At 48.5% G+C, this 23,251-nt stretch overlaps 1 protein-coding gene across 1 annotated transcript in view; it reads right to left on the bottom strand.

Moving 5' to 3' along the window:
- The window catches only part of dab1 (DAB1, reelin adaptor protein), a 50,111-nt gene that overhangs the window by 2,307 nt on the left and 24,553 nt on the right, over positions 1-23,251 (bottom strand). Inside the window, exons 5-15 of the mRNA XM_022751399.1 lie at positions 18,049-18,180; positions 15,482-15,601; positions 15,025-15,063; positions 14,442-14,504; positions 13,111-13,164; positions 8,329-8,478; positions 6,687-6,749; positions 6,477-6,573; positions 4,880-5,286; positions 3,789-3,984; positions 3,553-3,701 (exon numbers count right to left, since the gene is read on the bottom strand). Of these exons, the coding sequence (XP_022607120.1) occupies positions 3,553-3,701; positions 3,789-3,984; positions 4,880-5,286; positions 6,477-6,573; positions 6,687-6,749; positions 8,329-8,478; positions 13,111-13,164; positions 14,442-14,504; positions 15,025-15,063; positions 15,482-15,601; positions 18,049-18,180 (1,470 nt within the window). The remainder of the gene's footprint in view (positions 1-3,552; positions 3,702-3,788; positions 3,985-4,879; positions 5,287-6,476; positions 6,574-6,686; positions 6,750-8,328; positions 8,479-13,110; positions 13,165-14,441; positions 14,505-15,024; positions 15,064-15,481; positions 15,602-18,048; positions 18,181-23,251) is intronic.

The following is a 23,251-nucleotide window of genomic DNA, read 5'->3' as shown; positions in this document are numbered from 1 at the left end:
CAGAGTGACTGATGTCCCTGAATGCAACTCTCATGGGGGAGATGAAAGAATAAACTTTCAAACAAGCCGTTCCACACTCCACCTCATCCTGAGCTCAGCTGGGCAGAGACCTGGGGGTGAGGTGTGTGTGTGTGTGTGTGTGTGTGTGTGGGGGGGGGGCCCTCTGGGATACAGAGCTGTAACTGTAGTGCTGGCCGGGACAGTCGGCAGAAAGTATCTGCCAGCAGCTGAGAGAGGTGACGAAGAGGCTGAGACAAGCTGCGACAGCGAGCACACTCTCTGCTCAGCCTCTGCACCACAGACACGGCCCGGCAGTGTCACCCTGCATCAGCTAACCAGCTGCTGACCGAGGGGGGGGGGCGCTTCGGCTCCATCACCCCTGGCCCAGAGAAGGGAGGGGCTGAGGTATGAGTGATGTGCTGGTGAAGCACCAGCCCCAAGGCCAAAAGATCTGGCCTGGTAGTTGTGTGTGGACATTTCTGTACGTGTTGTGAGCGCTGCGGCCCTGGGCGGGGTGGGGGGGCGCAGTGTGAGACTGCTCAGTGAACTGTGGAAGGAGGCCATTTCACGGCTGAAACTCGGGAGCGTTCGCTGGACATGATGAGATCGCCCCAGAAAAAACACTTACACCCCCACCAGCCTGAACACATGTCTGTCGAAGCCTCACAGTGGGGGGGGGGGGGGGGGGGGGGGGGGGGGAGGGGGGGGGTGGGGGGGGGGTGGGGGGGGGGTCAGGGCCAGCAGCAGACACACACTTGCTAACACACACGTTTTGGCTCCAATATGAGCACAGGTGGTGACACTATCGATCACAGGTGTGCTTGTCTGGAGAATAACTGGGCCTATTGCACAGGTGTGTGTGTGTGTGTGTTTTTGGGAAGATGTCTAAAGTCGATGTGATTCAGCAAGTAAACACCATATGGGAGCAGCGTCATTGGACCAGGACCAAAGCAGTGCACATACTACAGAGAAATAACTTCTGGCTGTAACAGCGCCGGCTGCAGCCAGATCCTCCGCTCACTTCTCCACCATCCGTCCTCCCACTTCAGGCCCACATCCACCTGCTGCCCTGCGGCGTTCACTCGCCGGCCAACAGGGGACTGAGGCGGCTCAGCCCTCCTCCTCTCCCGGACTGGGGAAGGACTGGAAGGCTTCTTGGGTTTTAATTAATGCCAATTATGTCGGGGCAGTCATTAATCTTGGCACCCCAGTATTAGCTGATGAAAACAAAACCATTACAATTTTCCCTGTGTGAATGCCAGCAGCTATCATTAAGGAGCCACAGTCAGGAATTGAGTGGGCGAGGACACTGGGTAGACAGGCAGGGATCAAAATGGCTCTCTGCCTTGGTGTGTGTGTGTGTGTGTGTGTGTGTGTGTGTGTGTGTGTGTCTCTGTCTCTTTGACTAGTCAAACTGCAACACTGCATGTTGACATGTCTCCAGCCAAAGCAAGTTGTGTGAAAGTTTTCCTGTCGGATGTTGTGCATCATCTACTCTCTTATGTAGGAGCTTGTCTTCAACACACACACACACACACACACACACACACACACACACACACACACACACACACACACATTATAACTCACATTGCATCACGAAACATACATAATGCATAAAATGACAGCGCTCATCACAGTTATATTAAGCTAAACATCCAACATCAGCATATTGGCGACTCCCAGAAGACGCCCTGCTCACTGAAGCACACTGTTTCTGATTGGCTGTCACACACTGTTGGCTTTCCTGGTGAGACGTGTGCTATTCAGGGAACCGGGCGCTGTGTAGGAGCACGTCACACACACAGGACACGATGAGGGCACGGAGCACTACGGCCAAAGTGATCATGCACGATGAACTCATCAGGTCACCCATGCGACGCCACCTCGTAATACACAGGTACTTACACAGCTCCAGGTGGCGCTACAATAGAAAAATGACATACGCACACATGCACATTCACACATGAGAAACCGCTCAGGCCTCGGTCAGACACATGCCTTCCTCTCATGCGTGACAGCAGGAGAAGAAGAAGTGAAGTCAAAATAAGACAGAAAACGAGCAGACGCAGGAAAAAGATGCAGCATACAGAGATTTAGATAAGTGGGGGATGCAAGAAAAGAGCAGGGAGGTGGAGGAGGAGGAGTTAGCAGGGTGGAGGTGTTGATACCTACCCTGCCCTTCTGCTATCTAGCTCCCAGTCTCTGGACTGGCCTGGTCTGGGCTGGGCTCTGCTGTCTCACTGGGGCAGGGCGACCCAGAACCACACGCCTAAAGAGGGCAAGAAGAAGGAGGGAGGAGGAGGGAAAAAAGGGTGGAGAGAAAGGTCGGTGGAGGAGTATAAGAGAAGGAAACAGGAGGGAGTGGAAAGTAGAAAGAGAAGAATAAATCTGAAAGGAGGAGCGCAGGATCGGTAAAGACTCAAAGAGTGGACGTCGACAGGAAGCAGAGAGAAAAGACGTCAATACTCTGAAGGAGAAATAAGGACATCTGGAGTGAGAGAGCACCTCCCACACAGCCGGCCTCTTCTCAGAAACACATTAGCACATACACGCAAACACACTTCAACACACACACACACACACACACACATGCGAGCACTCATTTACAGTGGTCCATTATGAAAGCCTCTGTGGAGTTCGTTCTATTGATCCGCTGCTTTTTTTCCTCAAACACTTCCGCTTTTAACACCTCGTCCTGCAGAGAGCGGGAAGCTGTTTTTCTGCCTTCGCTCCATTCTTCTCTCTCTCTTTCTTTCTTTCTTTCTTTCTTTCTTTCTCCGTAACCTTTTCAACTCACCCAGTCAGTCACTCAGCGCCGCCACCAGCGCACATTTCTCTGGGTGGTGTGACGCCTCTGTGTGTTATTGGGGCCCGGTGACATTTTTAGCAGTGTGATAAGTTCTCCATTTTTTTTTTCAGTAACAGGCGGATTGGAGGCATAAAACTAATGTGTCACGCCTGGAGAGCAGAAGAGAAGAAAGTGGAAGAAACACAAAAAAGAGAGAGAGAGAGAGAAAAATAGAGGGAAAATACTGGAAAAGATTCTACAAGGACTTTGGTCAAAGGGAAATTCTCTTTAATTTCTCTTCCTTTCTCTCTCAGACGGAGGTGCTGCTGGGAAAATAAATATTAATTGCCCCTGGAAGAAGAATTGGGGCACCGTTCCTCTTCTATCTCACCCCAGATGAGTCTGTCCGTGTAGAAGTGGTGATGTATGGACGCTACCTGGCTGGTATTAATAACAGCTTAATGATGTCTCTGACAATTCCTGCAGCTAATTTTACGCTGTGTGTTCCCCGCACGCACACACACACACACACACACACACACACACACACACACGTACACACACACACACACACACGTGCACATTGATACCAACACAAACACACACACACACTCTGGGGGACACAGCAGCGTCGGCCCCTAATCAGCCGGAGTGATTACCTGGCCCGCCATCACTCTCCAGAGGCTATTCATCAGGAGATCTCAGCGTTACTGACGTGTTAAAGGGACACACACCTCACTAACATCCTCACACACACTTACAGCGTCCTCCTCTCCGCTGCGACTGGGGCTGCCCTCCGCTTCCCCGAACGAGTCGTCCGTGGGCGGGTCTGTGGCGTCGGTGGGGGGGTCACTGACGTGGGAGGCTGAGGACTTGGAGGGGGAGCTCTGCCTGGGAGCCGGGGTGGGTGCTGTACGGGAGGACAAGCTGAGTCAGACGGGCGGTGATCGGTTTAAAACACTGACCGAGGACAGACACACACGGACGGAGCGCTCACGTGAGTTGGTGGACGGTGTCGTGGAGGTGACCGGTGTCAGGTTCATTTGAGAAATGTCAAAGTCGTCACAGTCGTCCGTGTCCTGGGCGGTGCCCACACGGCTGAAGTAAGTGCTGAATGCCTCTGAGGTTCCTGCTAAGCTGGGCTGGTCAGCCTTCTTTGACGGCATGGCCGGAGGCTTCGCCAGCTGAAAATCCTGAGGGGAGAGGCAGAATTAGTCAGGTCGACACATTCAGGATGTAACCTGTTCTCTATGGGACAGGTGCAGCTTTAAAGCTCCATGTTTCTTCTTCTTCTTCTCTTTATTTGAAGTGTTGATCCATCAGAATATATAAAAACCATCTCAGTGTAGTTTTACATCTCCTCTCTCAGGCTTCTCTCTGGAGCTCTAGTAACAACAGGTCTGTGAGCCAATCAGAAGAGAGGAGGCTCTGAGCCTCTCTCCTGATTGGCTGACTGTTTTCTGAGTGAGCCAATAAAAATAAAGCAGATTTCAGGTAAAAACACTCAGAGAAACCAAATCCTGCAAGGTTTGGATGGTGGGTCCAGGTGGGCGGGGCTTGGTGACTGCTTTGTTGTGACATCACAAAGTTCCAGAAGTCCTGACGGCTGGTTTTAAGGCTCAGTTTCTGAATACAGGCTGTGTGCATTTCTCTGTGGACTGAGGCTTTGATACTTTCACAGTATTAATATAGAAGCTAGAGCTGATCTATACTCACACTACACATGGACAGAGACCTTTACACTGGAGGAGCTTTAAAGGAGATCAGTTGATCAACATAGCTAGAATCTAGGATGTATTTCTTCTCTCCCATCAGAGTTTCTGTCTCAAGTGTAACGGGTCAGACTGTTGCCAGAGTCTAGACTGGTCGAGACCAAATGTCTCTCTGAGATTAGAAGAGAAGAGAATGGCAGGTTAAGGTGATGAACATGTTCATGACTAGTTCAGGATCTCTGTTGTTTATTGTTCTCTCGTCTCATTTCCTGTCGTTTCTCCCCTGAAACAACAAACACCACAGCTCCTAGTTTCTCTGCTCGATGTTAAATTACTCAGTAGAAAACATAATTCTGTTCTCATCAGCTCCCCCCACCTTGAACAGCTCCTTGCCAATCTTCTTCCCCCTCTCCCCGTGCTGCGGACTCGACGACGCCGAGGGGGAGGGAGCTGAAGCGCCGGCTCCAGCACCTGAATGGCTCTCGCCGGCCGGAGTCACAGTCGTGACGGGAGTGAGAGTCTGGAACATGGCAGCAGGCAGGGTGCCCACCGGCTGGGCAGGGAGGTAGGCTGTGGGGGGGAAGGCTCCGGCCGCCATGGCCGCCCACTGCTGCTGGGTGGCAGGGAAGATGTTGGCCTGGCCCCAGATGAGAGGCTGGCCGCCAGGCAGCACCTGGGCCACCGGGCCTAATGGAGACTGGACCCCGAAGGCCAGCGGCGTCTGGGCAGCAAACGCCTGCTGGGACCAGTGGCCGGGGGGGACCGCCCCCATTGTCACATAACCTGGTGGAGAAGGGTTAGAGATTAGAATTAAACAGCAAACCCCCCACCTACAAACTAATGTTCTGATTGGTCAGTTGGTTGCAGGAAAAAAACAAATCAAACTCCACAGGAAGTGGCGACACATCTGGTCCCTGCAGTTACTGGACAGTGATGTCACTGAGCGTCTCTGGGTTCAACTAACTGGACAAATGAAATAATTATCAGGGCAACAAACAGCAGCAACGATTCTTTATTTTCCTCACACACGTGTCACAGGTGGGACAACTCCCGCCTTACAGCAGTCTCACCACAACTCTTAACGGACACGCTGCCTCAAATATCAAAACAACGGGGGCAGCCATGATGTTTCTGTGCCGCTGTGGAAACAAAGTAAGAGCAGAAACCGGAAGGTGAAGTGATTAAAATACCCACAGTGCATCTGCTCACCACTGCTTTTCTTCTGCACACAAACACACACAAAGATAATCACCCGTGCATCACCAGAGAGCGCTGCCCCACTTCTGCCTGCAGCTAATGTGGTGTCTCTTAATGGTCATGGTGAACTCTCATAATTACCTCCAGAGTGAGGCAGAGTCATTATGAAAAGGCAGAGCTTAACGCACACTCATTAAAATCGCTCAAACTCATCAGCAGGAGCTTATTCTATTACACACTGGCTCCTCTCCTGCTCCTGCTCTCCAGTTGTTACCTACAGCGGAGAAGGTTGACATTTAACCTCGGCTGCCCTGCCACACTGACATTTGCAGGGAGAGGAGGAGGGGGGGGGGGGCACACAGAGGTGAGGAGGGGGAGTAAAGAAGGAGAAGCAGAAACATTATGAAGTGTGTGAATCCCGCAGGCCGTGTGCATACCGAGGAGTCTTCTCCACAATCATCTCAGCGTGTTTTATTACTTTGCTCTGACCGCCGCGCTCGCCTCAGCAGCCACAGGTAAATCAGCAGCGAAGCTAATGACGCATTTCATATTCAACACACAACCATCACCACCTTTTCTCCTCGTTCCCCTCCCCTCATCTACATTTCAATTCTATTGCATCCCTCTATATTTATCTCTCCCCCTCCTCCTCCCTTCTCATCCTCTGAATCTTCTTCTCTCTCTCTCCTGCCCCCCCCCTCTCTCTCCCCCGCTGTGCTTGTTTCTCTTCCCCTGTAGCAGAGGTGTATTTTAGCAGAAAATGAACAAGGTCCTACCTGAGGGCACAGACGCAGGATTGAAGGGAGCAAACAGTTCTGTGGGAGGCTGCAGGCCCTGCGAGGGGTCGAGGGTGTTGGCTGGAGAGGCGGGAGTCTGCGCCGGTTGTGATTGGAGGTCGCGGTGTGAGGGAGAACAAAGAGGAGACAGCTCAGTGGAAACGCTGGTAAGATGTAAACAGTGTGTGTGTGTGTGTGACGGCTACTCACCGATGGGGAGGTGATGTCAGGGGGTGTGGACATGTCTCCAAAAATCTCTAACTGGTTGATATTCTGAGAAGCAGAGAGAGCACACAGCAGCAGTCAGGAGCAGTGGCCACGCCGTGACAGTATGTACGTTATCTGACGCCGTTTCCATTCCAGTGCAACATGCATCACACACCGCATGCAGCACGACGCCGGCTCGGTGGGTCTGTGGTACTTACCTCGGCGCTGTGGCAGCAACGCAGAGGGGGTGACACAGGGGTGAGGAGAGATGGCATAATGAGATGAAATGATCGACTATGATGACATACCTACCAAGACTTAACACAATCTTTGTCATCTGCTCCAGATAAAAGGTGCTTTCCAGTAGCTGCTCTGAACACATCATTACTGTACCCCTGCCTTCTTCTGGACAAGTCATTAATGTTTCCCTCTTGTAGATGTGTGAAGTGCCTCAGAGGGAACAACTATCAAAGACGGCAGCCTGATCTGAATTTGTTCTGTATCATTCTGTGTCCTTTCACAGTTTCCCATGATCCTTCTCTTTAGTATCTTCCCCTTTTTTTGCACATTAATAATGTCTTTAGGCCGGTGGCAAGTGAAGGAAACTATTTTTAGTCGATAAAGGAATTTAAGCCTTGAATACATGGTCAGAGATTTGCATAAATCACGGATGCGGATAATTTCTTCAGAGATAATGAATGTTCTTAGAATATCTTCCTCCTCGTTCGCTCGTGTAGGTCACACATAGTCCATAAAGTTCTTTTTACGTGTATCAGAAAATGGATCTGTGAGCATGGCGTTTTACAGTTATGGATCTGGACGGCTATGCTAGGGTTCTTTAACAAAGGGAGGAGGATGGGAGGCGGGAATATGGACTATTGTTGCTGCAGAGTCTAGCGTAGCAGATAAACATCAACTCAACAAGACGATAAGCTTGATACCCGAGATACACAAAACGGTTCATCCACAGGGACTGATAACAGGATATACATGGGATTAAATTCTCAAAACACACTTTAACAAACACTGTTCTTGACCTAAAATACACCAGTTTCCCTTTGTGGTTACTGAAGGCTGTGGCACTGAGTTCTCTGAGTCAGACAATCTGTTCTTCAAACAGAAACCACCGGCACTGAGCGAGGGATCAAACAGCTCAGGAAGATGGACAATTATAGACTTTCTGTCCACTCTGTTCACCTGACTCCATATCCTTTATGTGTCGTGAATGCTTTATTAATGTGTGTAACTGGGGGGGGGGGGCGTCTGCACACAAGACGACCGGCGCCCTCTGTTCTCTGACCTTTACCTCCATCCCGACCTCCGCTCTCGACCGCTCGCCCTCCCTCTTTCGAACACGTACGCATGCGGGTGTGCACACATGCGCGCGGTGCTCGACTCTACTCCTGGTTACTATGGCAACAGCAAGACTGCATGTTTTATTCATAAAAGACAGGGGTCAAGAGTCGGGGTGACTAAACGACTTCAGGAGAACAGAAGTGGTGCAGGAGAGATTAGGATGGGAGGCGGGAGATCATCTGAGGACTGAGGGCTGATGGGTAACCTTCAGGACAGCGTGTTCCCTGTTCACAAACCCTGGAAACAACAAGAGAACTGTGCTCGGCCGTATGTTTGTATAGCTCCTTACCTGAGTCACCATTCCCAGGTCTAAGTCTATCAGATCTGCTGCAGCCTGCTGCTCCTGCTGCTGCTGCTGCTGCTGGTGTTGAAGAGGCTGATCATGATAATGATGATGCTGATGCTGATGATGGTGGTGGGGGGTGTTTTGATGTCCGTTCTGCAATCGCAACCCCAGTGTTAGATGGCGGGTGGGATGAAAATGTGCTCACACAAACATATTAGTTGTTTTCAGACACTCAGAGAGACAGAGGGGAGTGAGGTGAGATGAGGCTAATTCAAGAGGCGGAGGTGATGGTCTGCAGGTGTTCTAGTCACGACACACACACACACACACACACACACACACACTCACAGAGCAAGGTTCTTCTTCCCAGCCTTAAAGACCAAGTGAAGATTTAAAGAGGTTTAAAGATCATCCCCACCTTTAGTGTAAACTACAGCACTGAGCTGAGGTTTAAACCTCCTTTGTGTTTCTGTAAAGCCTGCTCCCCCGTGTCCCGAACCTCAGTGTGAGACAAATGGAGAGGCAGACACACACACACACACACACACACACACACAGGAGCTGGATTAACTAACTGCTGTTTGCTGTATGTGAGAGGAAAGGGAGGGAGTGTGTTAGACTATAGGAAAGGACAGCCTCCGTCCTCACCGGCTCCATCTCCACCCAGTAACATCTGCAGCGTATCAAGCTGACGGTGAAGTTATCCACTAACACGTCTGATGTCTTAGTTCTTTGTGCTGCTGTTCTATTACAAACAAACAAAACACATAAAACACAAACTACAATAATGTGTTTAGTGTATTTTCTTCCCTGACACATCAGACTGTGAGAAAACATCTTCAGCTACAGCAGAACGATGATGATGATGATGATGATGATGGTGGTGGTGGTTTGGCACCAGCACTAATTGGGTGAAGTGTGTCTGTCATTAATTAATAGTGAACAATAACAGCTCTGTCTGTTCTTCCACAGGATGTTTTTTTGGTTCATTTCGATCCAGTTTTTTAAACATGTAAATATTCCTCACAGTTGCTGAGAGCTGCTCTCTCACTCTCTGTCCATCACGCTCTCGCTCGCCCTGCCAATTATCCCTCTGTGCCCATTAAACGCTCTCGCCATCTCTTCGCCCGGCCCTTTATCTTTATCAGTGCAGCCGCCACCTATCAATTAACCATCTCCAGGGAAACAGTAATTACCTGTGCACATGTGTTCTGCATACAATTAACGCAGCCCCTTTAATTAACGGCACCTTGCTGATCCCCTGCCACACACACACACACACACACACACACACACACACACACACACACACACACACACACACACACACACACACACACAATGTAGTCACATATTTCATTTACAGTGATGGATCACTGATCATATCATATCATATGTTTGTGTGTGTGGCTGATTGGTGGGTCATATGTTGACCTGCAGACGTCTGTTGATTCAACACACTCTCACTTCTTAAAGGGTCAAGAGCTCAGTGGATTCAAACAGTGTGTGTGTGTGTGTGTGTGTGTGTGTGTGTGTGTGTGTGTGTGTGTGTTTTATTGATTTGTCATCGTTTAAGAAGGTGACAGAGTAAACAACAGAAGAGATTGCTGTGGACAGGAGGTCACATCTCTGCCAGTGGTATCATTTCATTTGAGGTGTGTGTGTGTGTGTGTGTGTGTGTGTGTGTGTGTGAAGACAATGAAGCTCTCCACCCTCAACAACAGCAGTGAGAGGAGTGACGCTGCCTGTGGTCAGTGTGTGATCAGTATTCACAGCAGGTGCTACTGCAGCGTTCACACCGTGTCGGCAGAAAATATCTAAATGTTAAACTGACAATGAACTCAGTTTATGCTTTAATTTATAATAATGAAGTAAATGTTGATTGCACAATGTAATGACTGCAGGATAATGGCACCACCTGCGTTCAGACTGGTTCTCTATGAGCCTGGCTTTAACTAGCTATCTTTGCCCAGGTGGAGGAACAACCAGTGACTCTGAGAAAAGGAGCTCAGTTGTCAGAGGAGGGAGAGAAGCAAAGAGGGAGAGTGACAAAGAAAGAGAAGTAAAACAAGTGACGCTCAGATGAGCAGTGACCGGATGGAGAGAGCTCCAGGACTCCAGAGGGTTGAACAGTAACAAAAAGCCTGCTACTACTTATTAATGCAACTCTGCCTTTATCAGCTCTGACGTCAGGGATTCTTACAGCTGTTTCTTGCTTCAGACTCAGTAGCCATCATGCTAACGCTAAAGCTAGCAGCCAGAAACGAGGCAACGAGCAGCTACAAGGAAACCGGGAGCAGCCAGAAAGAAACACCTCTGTTGTTAGCAGGTGCTAAGCTAATAATAGCACCTGTAATACTTTAGCAATCATTTGCTGTGTCTGTGTCACGTGGGTTTCTCCAGCTCCCCGCCCCTTTAGCAGACCGGCAGCAGGGAGAAGTGAACGTGATCACACATTATGATTCTTTCGGCCCCACAGACACAGAAATAAATACCGGATCCATTTCCTCACAGGCCACAGATCTCCAGAACACTCTCACATTAAAATGATTAAAATGACATTTTTCAGACGGATCAGGAGAAAATGAACTTCGCTCAGAGCCGTCTCTGTCTCAGCAACACACTCAGACACAGATCTCTTCTCTCTGTGGGTTCCACAGATGTATTATCAGAACTCAGGTTCTATAGAATCACAGAATCAGGTCTTCTGATACATCCACGGTCGGTTCTGGTTCTGGTTCTGGTTTCACTGCTGCAGTGGAGCTGCTGTCGGACTTATACGTGCAACCATGAATTCAAAGATAAAACTGAAATAAAACTGGTTTCTTTGTGTTGAGTATAATCGGACTGATATCAGATCTTACACTAGCAGATAAAAACAAGCGGCAAAATCAGGTGTTGATTCAAACTGTATCTAGTGTTGTAGTGAATTGTTGTTATGTTCTGACCACGCCCACGTAGGAGACAGGAAGTGTTTACCATTCCTTACAGCTGGCGCTGCTCGTAATGCGTCATCTTTAGTTATAGAGGATCTTTAGCAATAAACTCGCTGTTTCCACTTTAAGTGTTGATGCATTATTTAGCTCCAGCACAAGAGCTGCACTCACTCCTCCTAAACAGTACTGTTAAATATTAAACGTTTGTGAAGCAGATCATCAATAAGTTCAACTCTAACTTTAACTCACTGTGTAGGAATATATCTCAATCACAGTTAATGAGCCGCTGCGTGTTAAAGTTGGATGTTCTTTACGTTGCACCGCCGCCAACAGCAGCGCTGCAGTAACTCTGCGCTGCAGGTCTCTCCACTGAATGTCAGAGTGTTGCAGTTATCAGAAATCCCCAGTTTCTCCTGGAGGCTCATGTGAACATCAGGAGGCTGCTCAAATTTACAATTTGATGCGAAGGCGGCATTTTGACATTTGAAGGAAAAGACCTGCTGTGACACTGAAAGATTCAACCCGTAGAGAGCAGCAGCGCCACGGCAGCTTCCTTCCCTCCGTGCATCAGGATTCATCTTAAAGCTAAATTAAATTATCTCCAAATTGCAACACAAGCCGCCTGCCACAAAAAGAATTTCTAAAAAGAATTTCTATGATCCATTTATATTCCTGTGATCCAGGGTTATATTTACTCCCTCTGATTGACTGGGGAGCCGCAGAGACTTGAATTTGCTGTATTTAAACCTGAATGGGCGACTGGTCCAATTGGTTGCACAACAAGAGAGAAATATTGGATTTGTTCACGTTCAGACACCGGCCAACACAAAAGCAATCCAAATAGCAGCATGTGTTGTGGGCTGGGTGAGGAAGGAACAGAAATACTGTGGTGCCTGTAAGCTTCTTACCAAAGCTGCTGGATAATGTGCAGCCAGAAAACCGCGAGACTGATTCCCAGCCCACCAAAATAGAGTGGGATTGTGGCTGCCAGCAGTGGCGTGGGGGAGTCCGGTGTGAGCGCTTTAATGATAAAAGACCCACTGAGGTGGTGGGCTCTGGCTGGACTGAGGGAAGTGTTGACACAGACCTGCTCATTGTGAGTGTGAGGATTTTAGCAGATTGAATCAGGCAGCAGTATAACACACATCTTTATAGGCAGATAAAGAGCAGCTGAGTTATAGTGCAGCCTGACAGCGGTCAAGGTCATCTTTCATTATAACCACTGACACACACACACACACACACACACACACATATAGTGATATAGATTCCCCTGCAAACACTCACTCATATGCATGAACAGAGTGTCCAACATCCTGAGGTGTAGATTTAAAAACATGAGGCCATGCACATTTACAGTCAGTCATATATTTTATATCCATGTGACAGTGAACGCAATCTGTGATAAGGTCATGCAGGTTTTTACTGGAGTCAACACAACACTGGCAAACCACAGCCTGGCATGCTACACACACACACACACACACACACACACACACACACACACACACACACACACAGTATCCCACTTAACGAAGAGGAGCAGGCACCACGGAGCACGAGGAGAGGGGCACCAGCCACCACAGCTACAGCACAAGCAGAAGAGTAGCACAGCACACTGCACAAGAGCACTGGGTCCCAGCAAACCTCTCAGGGACAGGTCACAGCGTGGGACACACTGGACGTAAACAGGAAGTAGAATCAATGCAGAATTAGAGCGTCACAAGGCCCGGAGGAAAAGGCTCGGGTGTGACAGCTGAGAGGTTTGTCTGAGAGGGGGAGGCAGGCTGAGGGGGGAAAGGGGGAGGGGCGGGGTTGGTCGGACACGGGCAAACACACGGTCACTCACTGGGTGTCGCTTTGGGACGTCATAGACCCCTTCCTTCTGCTGACTGGTGGGAACCTACACAACCGGCCAATAGAGGCAGAGAACAGCCGGGAGAGCCTGTTACCTCTGGATCCATCAAGTCATGAAACAGTCTGTAAACATCACCTGACTGTGTGTGTGTGTGTGTGTGTGTGTGTGAGTGTGAGTGTGTGTGTGGAGCAGTAATCAGTGGACTGCCCTGGTCCCTCTCTCGCTTTCTTTCTCCCTAATAAAGAATGGATGAGGCTGCTGCTTATCACGGCCACAGACATGTAATAACTCAGATTGTCACACACATGGAGACATGTAATATCTCCGTGTCACACAGGCAGAGGGATCTGACAGTGTGTGCAATGAGAAGAAACAATGAGCGCTGATATCTAGATGCTGATATATATGAGTCCTGGTTTCTGTTTCTCCTGAAGCGACACGAGGTTGGAGATAAAGTTTCTTGTTGTGACGTGCCGTGATCAGACCGTGTGGTGAATGAGAAACAGCACTGATGAAGAATGTGGACGTCTGTCCCGTTCTGTCTCCTCCTCTCGACGCCTTGTTTACTTCTCTCACATGTTTATTTCCAGAAGCTGCCATCTTTATTCATACATTAGTTCCTCTGTGGCTGGAGGCTGGCTGAGGCTCACGTTTCTTACGCCTGATGTTTGTGTGTGTGTGTGTGTGTGTGTGTGTGTGTGTGTGTAGGTGGTGGTGGGGGGGCGGGGTTGTTGTTTGTATGTGTAGCTCTGTGTGTGTGCGTGTCTCTACTAGCGAGTGTTTGTGCACGCGCCAACGCTCTTTTCTATTTTCAATCCATTTTATTTAAAGATCAAACGAGAGGCTGGTGATTAATCTTTCTTCTTTCCCCCACTTTCTTTCATCTCCTCGGGAAAAGGGGAGGGAGGGGAGGCGAGAAAAGGAGGAGGGGTCCGCCTCGTACACAGGCCAGGAATAACCTCCACATCCCCCCGCGTACACAGCGCCCTCCCCCTCCCCCTCCCCCGGAGGTCTACCCACGCCTCTGAGGAGAACGCCCTGAGAAAGGCTCGTCTCCCGGGGGTAGCTAGCTCTGTCAGGGCCCTGCGGAGCGTCGGCTGGTTGTTCGCCTCTGATTCTTTTTTATTCTTGTTTCTACATTTTTAAAATGTGTGAAAACAGACTGCGTTAAATTTATTTTAACATTTCCACAATATGTCTTTCCCGCTCAGGAAGGATGCAGCTGCTAGCTATCGGCCAAAAGTGAGAGGTCAAAAACGCTGACGACAAGATGGTGACGACAAAACTCAAGACACAAGCAGACAAGACGAGCTTGTGAGTACCTGATAAATGCTCTCTTCTGATTGGTCGCGGATGGGCTCGTGTCCCGCCTCAAACACAATGTACTACAACGTCAGCAGCAGAGGGGTGAGAGAAAAACAAGAGGCGGGAGAGAAAGTGGCAGGTAGAGAAATAGGGAGAAAAGTGGTGAAATTGAAATTGCAGAGGTGATTAGTCAAACAGCATCGTCAATAGACTCTCATTAAACAAGCAGCTGAAGAACAGACCCCCCCGACACGTGGAGGAGAAGTTAAGCAGAAAAGAAATTCCCACAGCAGCTGAGAAAACAAACATTTTTCAGCTGATCATGCACCGAACTGGCAGACATGCACACAGACGCACGGATACACACCCACAGACACACACACCTGATGGTCTACCACTGTAGATGACGCCCCACACACACACACACACACACACCTGCGGAGGTCTCACCCTCCAAACTGCTGTTACCGCGCTGTAACACAAACAGGGGCCGTCTCCCCAACAGTGCACACACACACACACACACACACACACAGGAGCAAGCTGACTGGCTAGAAACGAAGCAGGTGAAAGCAGCAATGTGATTGGTCAGGAAGTTACCTGGTAGACCGGGTCCTCCAGATCCTCCTCCAGTATTGTCTGCAGACGAGCGGCGGCAGGAAAAAGAGTGGGAGAGATCAAACGGGGGGAGGAGAGAGGAACAGAGGGGGAGACGACAGGAGAGAGGGAAGAGGCGGGGAGTTAAGCTGGAGGAGTAGAAAGAGTAGGCGGAAAGCAGCAAGACACAGCGGCTTCCTCGCATTCAGATAATCATGTGGCAATCATCAGAGAGAGAGAAATTAAACAGGAGCTGCAGAGTAAAGTGAGTCAAGCACAATGGGCAGATGACGCCACTGATGAAGCCTGAAAGTGGCTGCTCCAAACGCCACTCACTCACTTTGATGTTTTCTCAAGTCTTACTCGACCCGTCTGTCGAGAGTCTCGAGCTCATCACTCTTACGGCAGATGATTAAAGGGTGTGAACAGTGAGACAGTGACAGGGAGCTGCTAGGTGTACCTGGTAGACAGCCTGCTCACACTGCTTGTCTTTCTGGGCCTTCTTCTCCATCTCCTCCCTCTGCTTGATCTCATAGATGAGCTGGAACAGGTCCCGCAGGTCCAGAATCACAGGCTCCGCCTAGGACGACAAGGACACGTCATCCAGCGTCCTGACAGACACTCATACAGCATCCGTCCAGGTGATTACAGCCACTGTCCTCATTCCCTCTCCAACACACACACACACACACACACACACACGCACACACACACACACACATCTGCACAATCGCTGCAGACGCCGGCCTCTCGTCCTCCCTCGTTACACCCTCTTGTCAAAAGCGCCGACAGCAAACCAGTTAGATGTCTCACATCTTCTAACTACTGTCACAGCACAACAGCAAAGAGTCTCATAGTACAATGGTGTTTCAGACCTAATCAATTATTGACCGGCGCTACGCCAAGTGCAGCCAGAGTTCACAGACTCAGCGCTGCGTTGCATACAGTGGATCTATTTTAGTCTTTTCTGCAAGATGTCCTCAGCTGCATGAAGCTGGGAACAGACAGGCTGGAGTAAACGGTGGCTCCTGCTGAGCCGACAGAGAAACACACCGTCACTCTGTCAGACTCAGATCCTCTTCACATCTGACAATACAAACTCTGATCTCCGTCTTTTCCCGCCGTCTCTCTCTAACGTTCCTCTCTGCTTCTTCCCCATCAGACGCTCACGGTGAGAGAAGACAAGCCCTGAATCTTAGAAATGTAAAATGCAGAAAACTTTGAGGATGATGTAGGAGGCGTGGCCACGGAGATGAGATAACCTCGCTTCATCACTCTCGAATTAGATGACTAATTCGTAGCCTACGGCAACAATGACGAATGATTTTAACAAAAAGTAGTGGTAAAGACTTTCACTGCAGACACACTGCTCTATTTAAATCTGCACAGGATCTCTGCTCTGGTTGTTGGTGGGATCTCTGCAGGAGGTTCCTCAGCGTACTTCCTGGTATATTGAATTTCCCTCATCCTGCCTCGTCTTCATCGTTTTCACTCAGCGATTTCCTGCATTTCCTCAAACGACTTTTGACAACCTCCAGAGAATCTGCTCAAACCCGCTGTACAACCACAGAGGGCATACGCCTTTACAGCAGTGATCACACGGTCCAGACACGGTCCAGACCCGGCCGAGAGGTTCACATCACAGCGAGGAGGCTGGACACTTCACGTGACTTCTTCTTCCTGTATTTACTGTTTTATTAAGAGTTGATGAACTCTAGTGCCAAACGAGCTTTTTCCTCCTCGACCCAGAGCTGGACGCCTTTGATTGATGATTGACTGATGTTTTGGAAAGTCTGAACTAAACTAAACTGTATCCTAAGAAAATATTTCAGTGATGATTTAACAAGAACAGATGAAATATAACGACACGGCGTCGTCTTTAAACTCTCTGAAACCTTCCTACACATTGGACACGAGGTTAGCTCTGTAACCAATTGACCCATTCATATTAATTACAACTTTTCTAAAAAAATAAAAAAATAAAAAATTACAACAAAGACTGACTGCAGAGTCCGTTCCTACACAATTAGTGAACTTCCATCTGCAGCTGCAAAGAAAACACGTCTTTCTTGTGCTCAGACTGAGTTTAGAAGTAAGCCAATTACTTTCGAATGTTCCCCTAAATTGGCCTTTTCGGAACAACCTTAAGTCTCAGTCTTCATGATGACAGAGACGCTTTGTTAATTCACATCAAAGTGGTTACTTTCCAATTACAGCCTCAGCCTCCGCCATAAGCTCCGCGCCTCCGCCCCTCTCATTGTCTGCTCCACATCTAATCGTCTGCGTAGCCGCTGACGGCCGCTTCAAACGCCGAGAACGGGAGTGAAATATAATTGTGACCTTTCCTCAGGCAGACGTCAGGTAAACGACATCTTAGTGGACGCATGAGAACCGAGCCGTGTGCTACGCTGTGAGGCACAGCAGCATCTGGTGAGCAACTACTTTTTGTGGCGGTGTGTGCTGAGTTAAAGCCTGATGTGTGTGTGTGTGTGTGTGTGTCTAAGGTTCATGGCCTTGGGAGGATGGATACGCCATTAGAGCTGGTGACACACACTCAAACCCTCATCGACTCACTATGGGAAATCAATACAGCTACAGAGTGAGCCAGCTGGATCCAGACTCAACAAGCCAGCAGCACGGACACAACAACAGCAACGACATCATAACAGGCGCTAAAGGCACGCTCAATATCATATAGAGTATGTTGCTGCAGGATTGAGCACGAGTCCTTACACACACACACACACACACACACACACACACACACACACACACAGAACCCACAGCTGGAGCTCGACAGTGTAAACAGCTTGTTTGATGAACAGCACAAAGCTGCTGTTGAAGAATCCTTATCTAAATGTCAAGAGGTTCATGCTGTTGAGGAAAGACCCTGATGGGACATTAACCTACACACAAAGGTTACGTGGCAAAAAAAACACATGCTCAGCACACACACACACACACACACACACACACACACACACACACACACACACACACACACTCTCTAGACACACAGACACTGACCGACTGTGCCGTCTTGATAGCCACAAAGCGGTGGTTCCCCTCCTTCCCGCAGACGTAGCCGAAGGCGCGGTGGTCCGTGATGTCCTTGGCGATGTAGGAGATCTCGTGGACCGCATGGTGATGCTGGAGGACCTGAAGGAGTCGGGACACACGGTGAGTCAGTCAGGAAACTAACTTTATTCTACTTTTTTCTCATTATGTTGATTTTATTGATAAAATCTCAGAATTTTTTCCAAAATCTCAGAAAAAAAGAGAATATTTTAAAACTGGTAGAAAAATAAATAAGTGGGGATTACATGCTTAATATTTAGTGCTTTGTGAATTAAATGTCAGATGTTGAACAACACGCTGGCATTAAAAGGCCAGGGGCTTGAACACACTCATTCATACACAGAGACACAAAATGAGACTGAAGACGTCACCGGACTCCTGGAACCTGAGGGAGGCTGAAGAAGCAAAAGTCCCTGAAGTGAACAGAGAAACAACCTCTCACACTGAGACCTTGTATCTTGTATTAAACCGTTTCCCGCTCCTCTGCCCTCTCTTGTTGAGCCCGGGTGAGGAGTGCCAAGCTGGCATTGCCCGTGGCAGATGGCACTGTTTTTCCTGAGGACAGAGGGGGGATCAGTGACAGTCACAGCTCGGCAAGCTGTCGACTTGATCACTTCATCTGCACCCTCGCTCACAACACACACACACACACACATGAACACAACTCACATCTTAATATCCAATGGCACTCAGTTAAGTCACACTAAACGTCTGCTTTGTTGTTACTGTCTGTGCCAGCTGCATGCTGGGAGCTGAGACACGCAGTCAACACAGTGACCCAGTAGCCTTTGAATGCATGCTAGGGGTCTGAGTGCTATACATCAGAGGCTAAACACACACATCTGCTCGCTTTGAAGCTGTTCCAGGAGGAAGACATGGCAGAGTGTGGTGACACCAATTTAGCATGGGGGCACACACACACACACACACACACACACACACACACACACTGAGAGCCCGGCAGAAATAGATAATCATTGGGTGAGTCATGTCTTCCAAATTTAATAATTAGAGTAATGATTATTATTATCACCTCTGATTGACCTGAAAATGACAGTGAAGGCAGCACACACACGCACGCGCGCGCATGCACGCACGCACGCACACACACACACACACACACACACAGCTCATTTGCAGAGGTTATTGAATTATCTCGGGGAGGGTGGCGAGGTGACAAAGAGGGGCTCCGATTCAAAGAGTGCAGACAACGAGATGAAATTCAATTGTTCGGTCTCGTCTTGGAGGAAAGAAACAATTCACTCACACACACACACACACACACACGCACACACACACACACACACACACACAGAATATTCCACAGGGACATCAGGATAACTGTCACACTGAAAACATCCCGCTCAGTTCACCTGGGAATCGTGCATGTGGCGTCTTTCTGGAACAATCCGGTCAGAATCCAGCAGGTAAACTGCAGCAGGCTTGTTACTGGCTGTTTGTGGCAGTAGGTTCCTCAATTTAAGAAAAAAAAATCTATTTTATGATTAAAAAAGCTTCATAACTGCCAAAGTCTAATTAGAGTAAAAACTTCACAGGAAAATAATTTCAGTGTACCCTGAAGGGTAACCCTGCAATATTAATGATGGGAATGAATGTGAAATGGACTTTGCACCTTCATTTTAAGTTGGCAAGAAACGTGCTGCTCAAAGCCAAAAACAAGAAAACCTTCCAACTGGGATCTCTGCGTTTGGATTCTGCCAAACTGAGCTTTGGACATTTGGATTTAGTTCCTCTCACGTCACGTGCACACGTAACGCAAAATGAAATCAACCCAAATCAAAGTGATGGAGTGACTGAACATCAGTCGTCTTATACTTCCATAGAAACACACAAGCAGCAGCCGTCCTCACCCGTCCAGATAAGAACAATATAATATTATTATCTAAAATAATAAACTGGAACTCATCACTCATCCTCAACAGACTCGTACAACCCCACTACAGGAAGTGACTCCCATGGTCCATATACATATATACTTATCTATTTAGGTGTATCTACTTCCTCATTTCCATTCTATCCATCCATCCATCCATCCATCACACCTGTTGTACTGAGCTCTTATGTGCAAACTTCAAACCGGAGCTCATGTTTTATTCTCTTCAGATCTATGAGAAATTTCCCGTCAACAAAACTGCGACTTTCTGCTGTTTCTGTTGCACAGACGTTCAGACTGTTGTTGTTGTTGTTGTTGTTGTTGTTGTTGTCGAATGGTTCTTGGTAAAGTTCGGACAGAGTGCTGAGCTCAAACCTCAGGAGTGTGGTCGTCTCTGGAGCCGTCATGTCTGGAAGCATCAGCCATCAGAGGCTGTTTGAATAGATGCGTCTCTCTGGCGAAGTGTTTGCAGGAACAGGTGGGTGTATCAAAAAGAAAGCAGCCGATCCTGACTGTGTACTCGCTCCTCTCTCCTCCAGCACTGTTGATATGCACTGCCGGTCCCTCTCTCACAATCTCACACTCACACAGTGTCACAGTGTCTCTGAGGGACTGTGGGCAACGTGCCCTTCAGCAGCTGCTGCCCACTGAACCAAGATATTCCCCCATAACGCCGGGAGGGGGGAGGGAGGGGGAGAGGCGGCAGGAGGCTGTGTCTCTCTCTCCTCCACGCTCTTCACATCTCCTACCTGGGGGGTAAAGACATCATCACAGGGCCTGCAGAGGCCGTCCAGGCTGCAGCCAGCGGGACAGGACTGAGATTAGCACTTAGCTTTGAGCCTTAATCAGTTCCTTGCAAGAGGCAGCGCTGCAGCAGCTACTCAGAGCGCTCTGCCAGTCAGGAACACACACGCCGCACTGAGTCTGGACGTAACGGTTGATAATTAACAGTCTGACGACAAGTTGAGTGAGAAAGTGACTAAAAGAGACACAAACACACACAACATGCACATAATGAGTGTTGAATAGATATCTAGTCAACAGTGAGCGATGGGTCAGAGTTAGAGCAGATTCTGTAGTTTAGTTTTTTTCTCCGCTCTTGTTACTGGTTCTAAAGTGGGCGGGGCTTAGCTGGAAAAAGGTGATATTGCGTACTTCTGCACCAATCAGGGTTTAGTTCACTGTTGACAGCTGGAGGGTTGTTTGCTCGTGTTGCCGCGGCTACTGTCAATCAAATCTGATCAACCACACCCACACAGTCCTCATTATTATTATCAAATAAAAACTCTTACTAACTTACACTTTGTTGCGTGATGACTCCTGAATGTCAAAGGTCATAGAGAAATAACAGGAGTCTGCTGAGACCAGAACTCAGACGGGTCAGCAGACGGGTCAGAACCGTTAGCGTAGTTAGCATCTTTAATTTGTTTATGTTGTTTGTTAGCTTGTANACGCCGCACTGAGTCTGGACGTAACGGTTGATAATTAACAGTCTGACGACAAGTTGAGTGAGAAAGTGACTAAAAGAGACAAAAACACACACAACATGCACATAATGAGTGTTGAATAGATATCTAGTCAACAGTGAGCGATGGGTCAGAGTTAGAGCAGATTCTGTAGTTTAGTTTTTTTCTCCGCTCTTGTTACTGGTTCTAAAGTGGGCGGGGCTTAGCTGGAAAAAGGTGATATTGCGTACTTCTGCACCAATCAGGGTTTAGTTCACTGTTGACAACTGGAGGGTTGTTTGCTCGTGTTGCCGCGGCTACTGTCAATCAAATCTGATCAACCACACCCACACAGTCCTCATTATTATTATCAAATAAAAACTCTTACTAACTTACACTTTGTTGCGTGATGACTCCTGAATGTCAAAGGTCATAGAGAAATAACAGGAGTCTGCTGAGACCAGAACCAGAGACTAGCAGACGGGTCAGAACCGTTAGCGTAGTTAGCATCTTTAATTTGTTTATGTTGTTTGTTAGCTTGTAAGTGGCAGTGGCTGACACACTGTTAGCGGTTGTGCTAATGCTAACTCTCTCTCTCTCTGTACTGACAAGGTTTCAGGTGTATTTAGCCCCCGCCCCCCTGTCCCCACATGTTGACACGTTTGGGGACGGGGGGGGCGGGGCTAAATTTTGTTCCTGAGGTTTGTGACGTGTGAAACCCTGAATGTGGGTTTATGAGACCGTCATTGGTTCACCGCAGCTCGAGGTGGAAACACTGAGTCATGGTGATGATGATTATTTCATCATCATGTGTCTGTGTTATATAAAAACATCAGATGGGCGTTAACCAGGTGAAACACTGGATGTTCATTGGGGTTTTTAAAGTTGTGTTTCAGGAACAAAGCTCATGTCTGGTTCTGATTTCCTGTTTATTCAGGTGTGTATCTTAACACCTTCTTTGTTGTGCGTCACAAATCCCCCACCTCAACAAAACCCCTTTGTTGCGTCCCCGCCTTCTTCTCATTACAGAAACCGCGGGGTGGGGGGGTCAGGGGGCAATGACACGTTGATGCTCCACTGAGATCTTCCTATCTGATGCAGGTGCAATCCATTCCCTCCAGCTTCACCCCCTCAGTTCATCTCACCTCTGACCTCGACCCCCTTCCGTGATCAGAGCTGAGGAAAGGAGCTTCACTGCTTCCTTTCCTATCTCCTTTAGCAGAGGAAACACCAGAGCTTCCTTGACCAAAGGAAAGAACAAAATGCCGTCCCACAATTCCTTGCAGCAGCAACATTTAAAGCAACACACACCACTGCAGTTTCAAAACGTATGGAAATCCTTGTCTGATCCACTGAGCTCCAAATCTATAAATATAGATCTCCTTCACATCCTGTTCGGACTCATCATGAAGAGCAACTATATTTCATTTCACAAAACACCATCAGAATAAAAACTACTTACAAATATATAAATCTATATTTCACTGCAGTCTGATTCTTTGTGACTCCTCCTTCACATCTTTCCTCCTTGACCTCATGATGTTTCCCATCGAGGAGGAGGAGGAGGAGGAAGAGGAGGAGGAGGAGGAGAGGAGAGGAGGAGGGGGAGGAGGAGGAAGAGGAGGAGGAAGAGGAGGAGGAGGAGGAAGAGGAGGAGGAAGAGGAGGAGGAGAAGGGGGAGGAAGAGAAGGAGGAGGGGGAGGAGCCTCACAGTGAATGTATAGAGGCTGTGGCAGTGACAGCAGTGTGTGTTTGCATGAACACTTTCCTTCAGAGTCTTTTTAAAGAACTTTCCTCCATGTACTTCTTTAAT

The sequence above is a fragment of the Seriola dumerili genome, unplaced genomic scaffold (assembly GCF_002260705.1).
Source record: "Seriola dumerili isolate Sdu_G_001 unplaced genomic scaffold, Sdu_1.0 BDQW01000155.1, whole genome shotgun sequence".
NCBI lineage: Eukaryota > Metazoa > Chordata > Actinopteri > Carangiformes > Carangidae > Seriola > Seriola dumerili.
The sequence above is the reverse complement of the archived record's forward strand: the minus strand, read 5'-3'. Positions and strand labels throughout refer to the sequence as shown.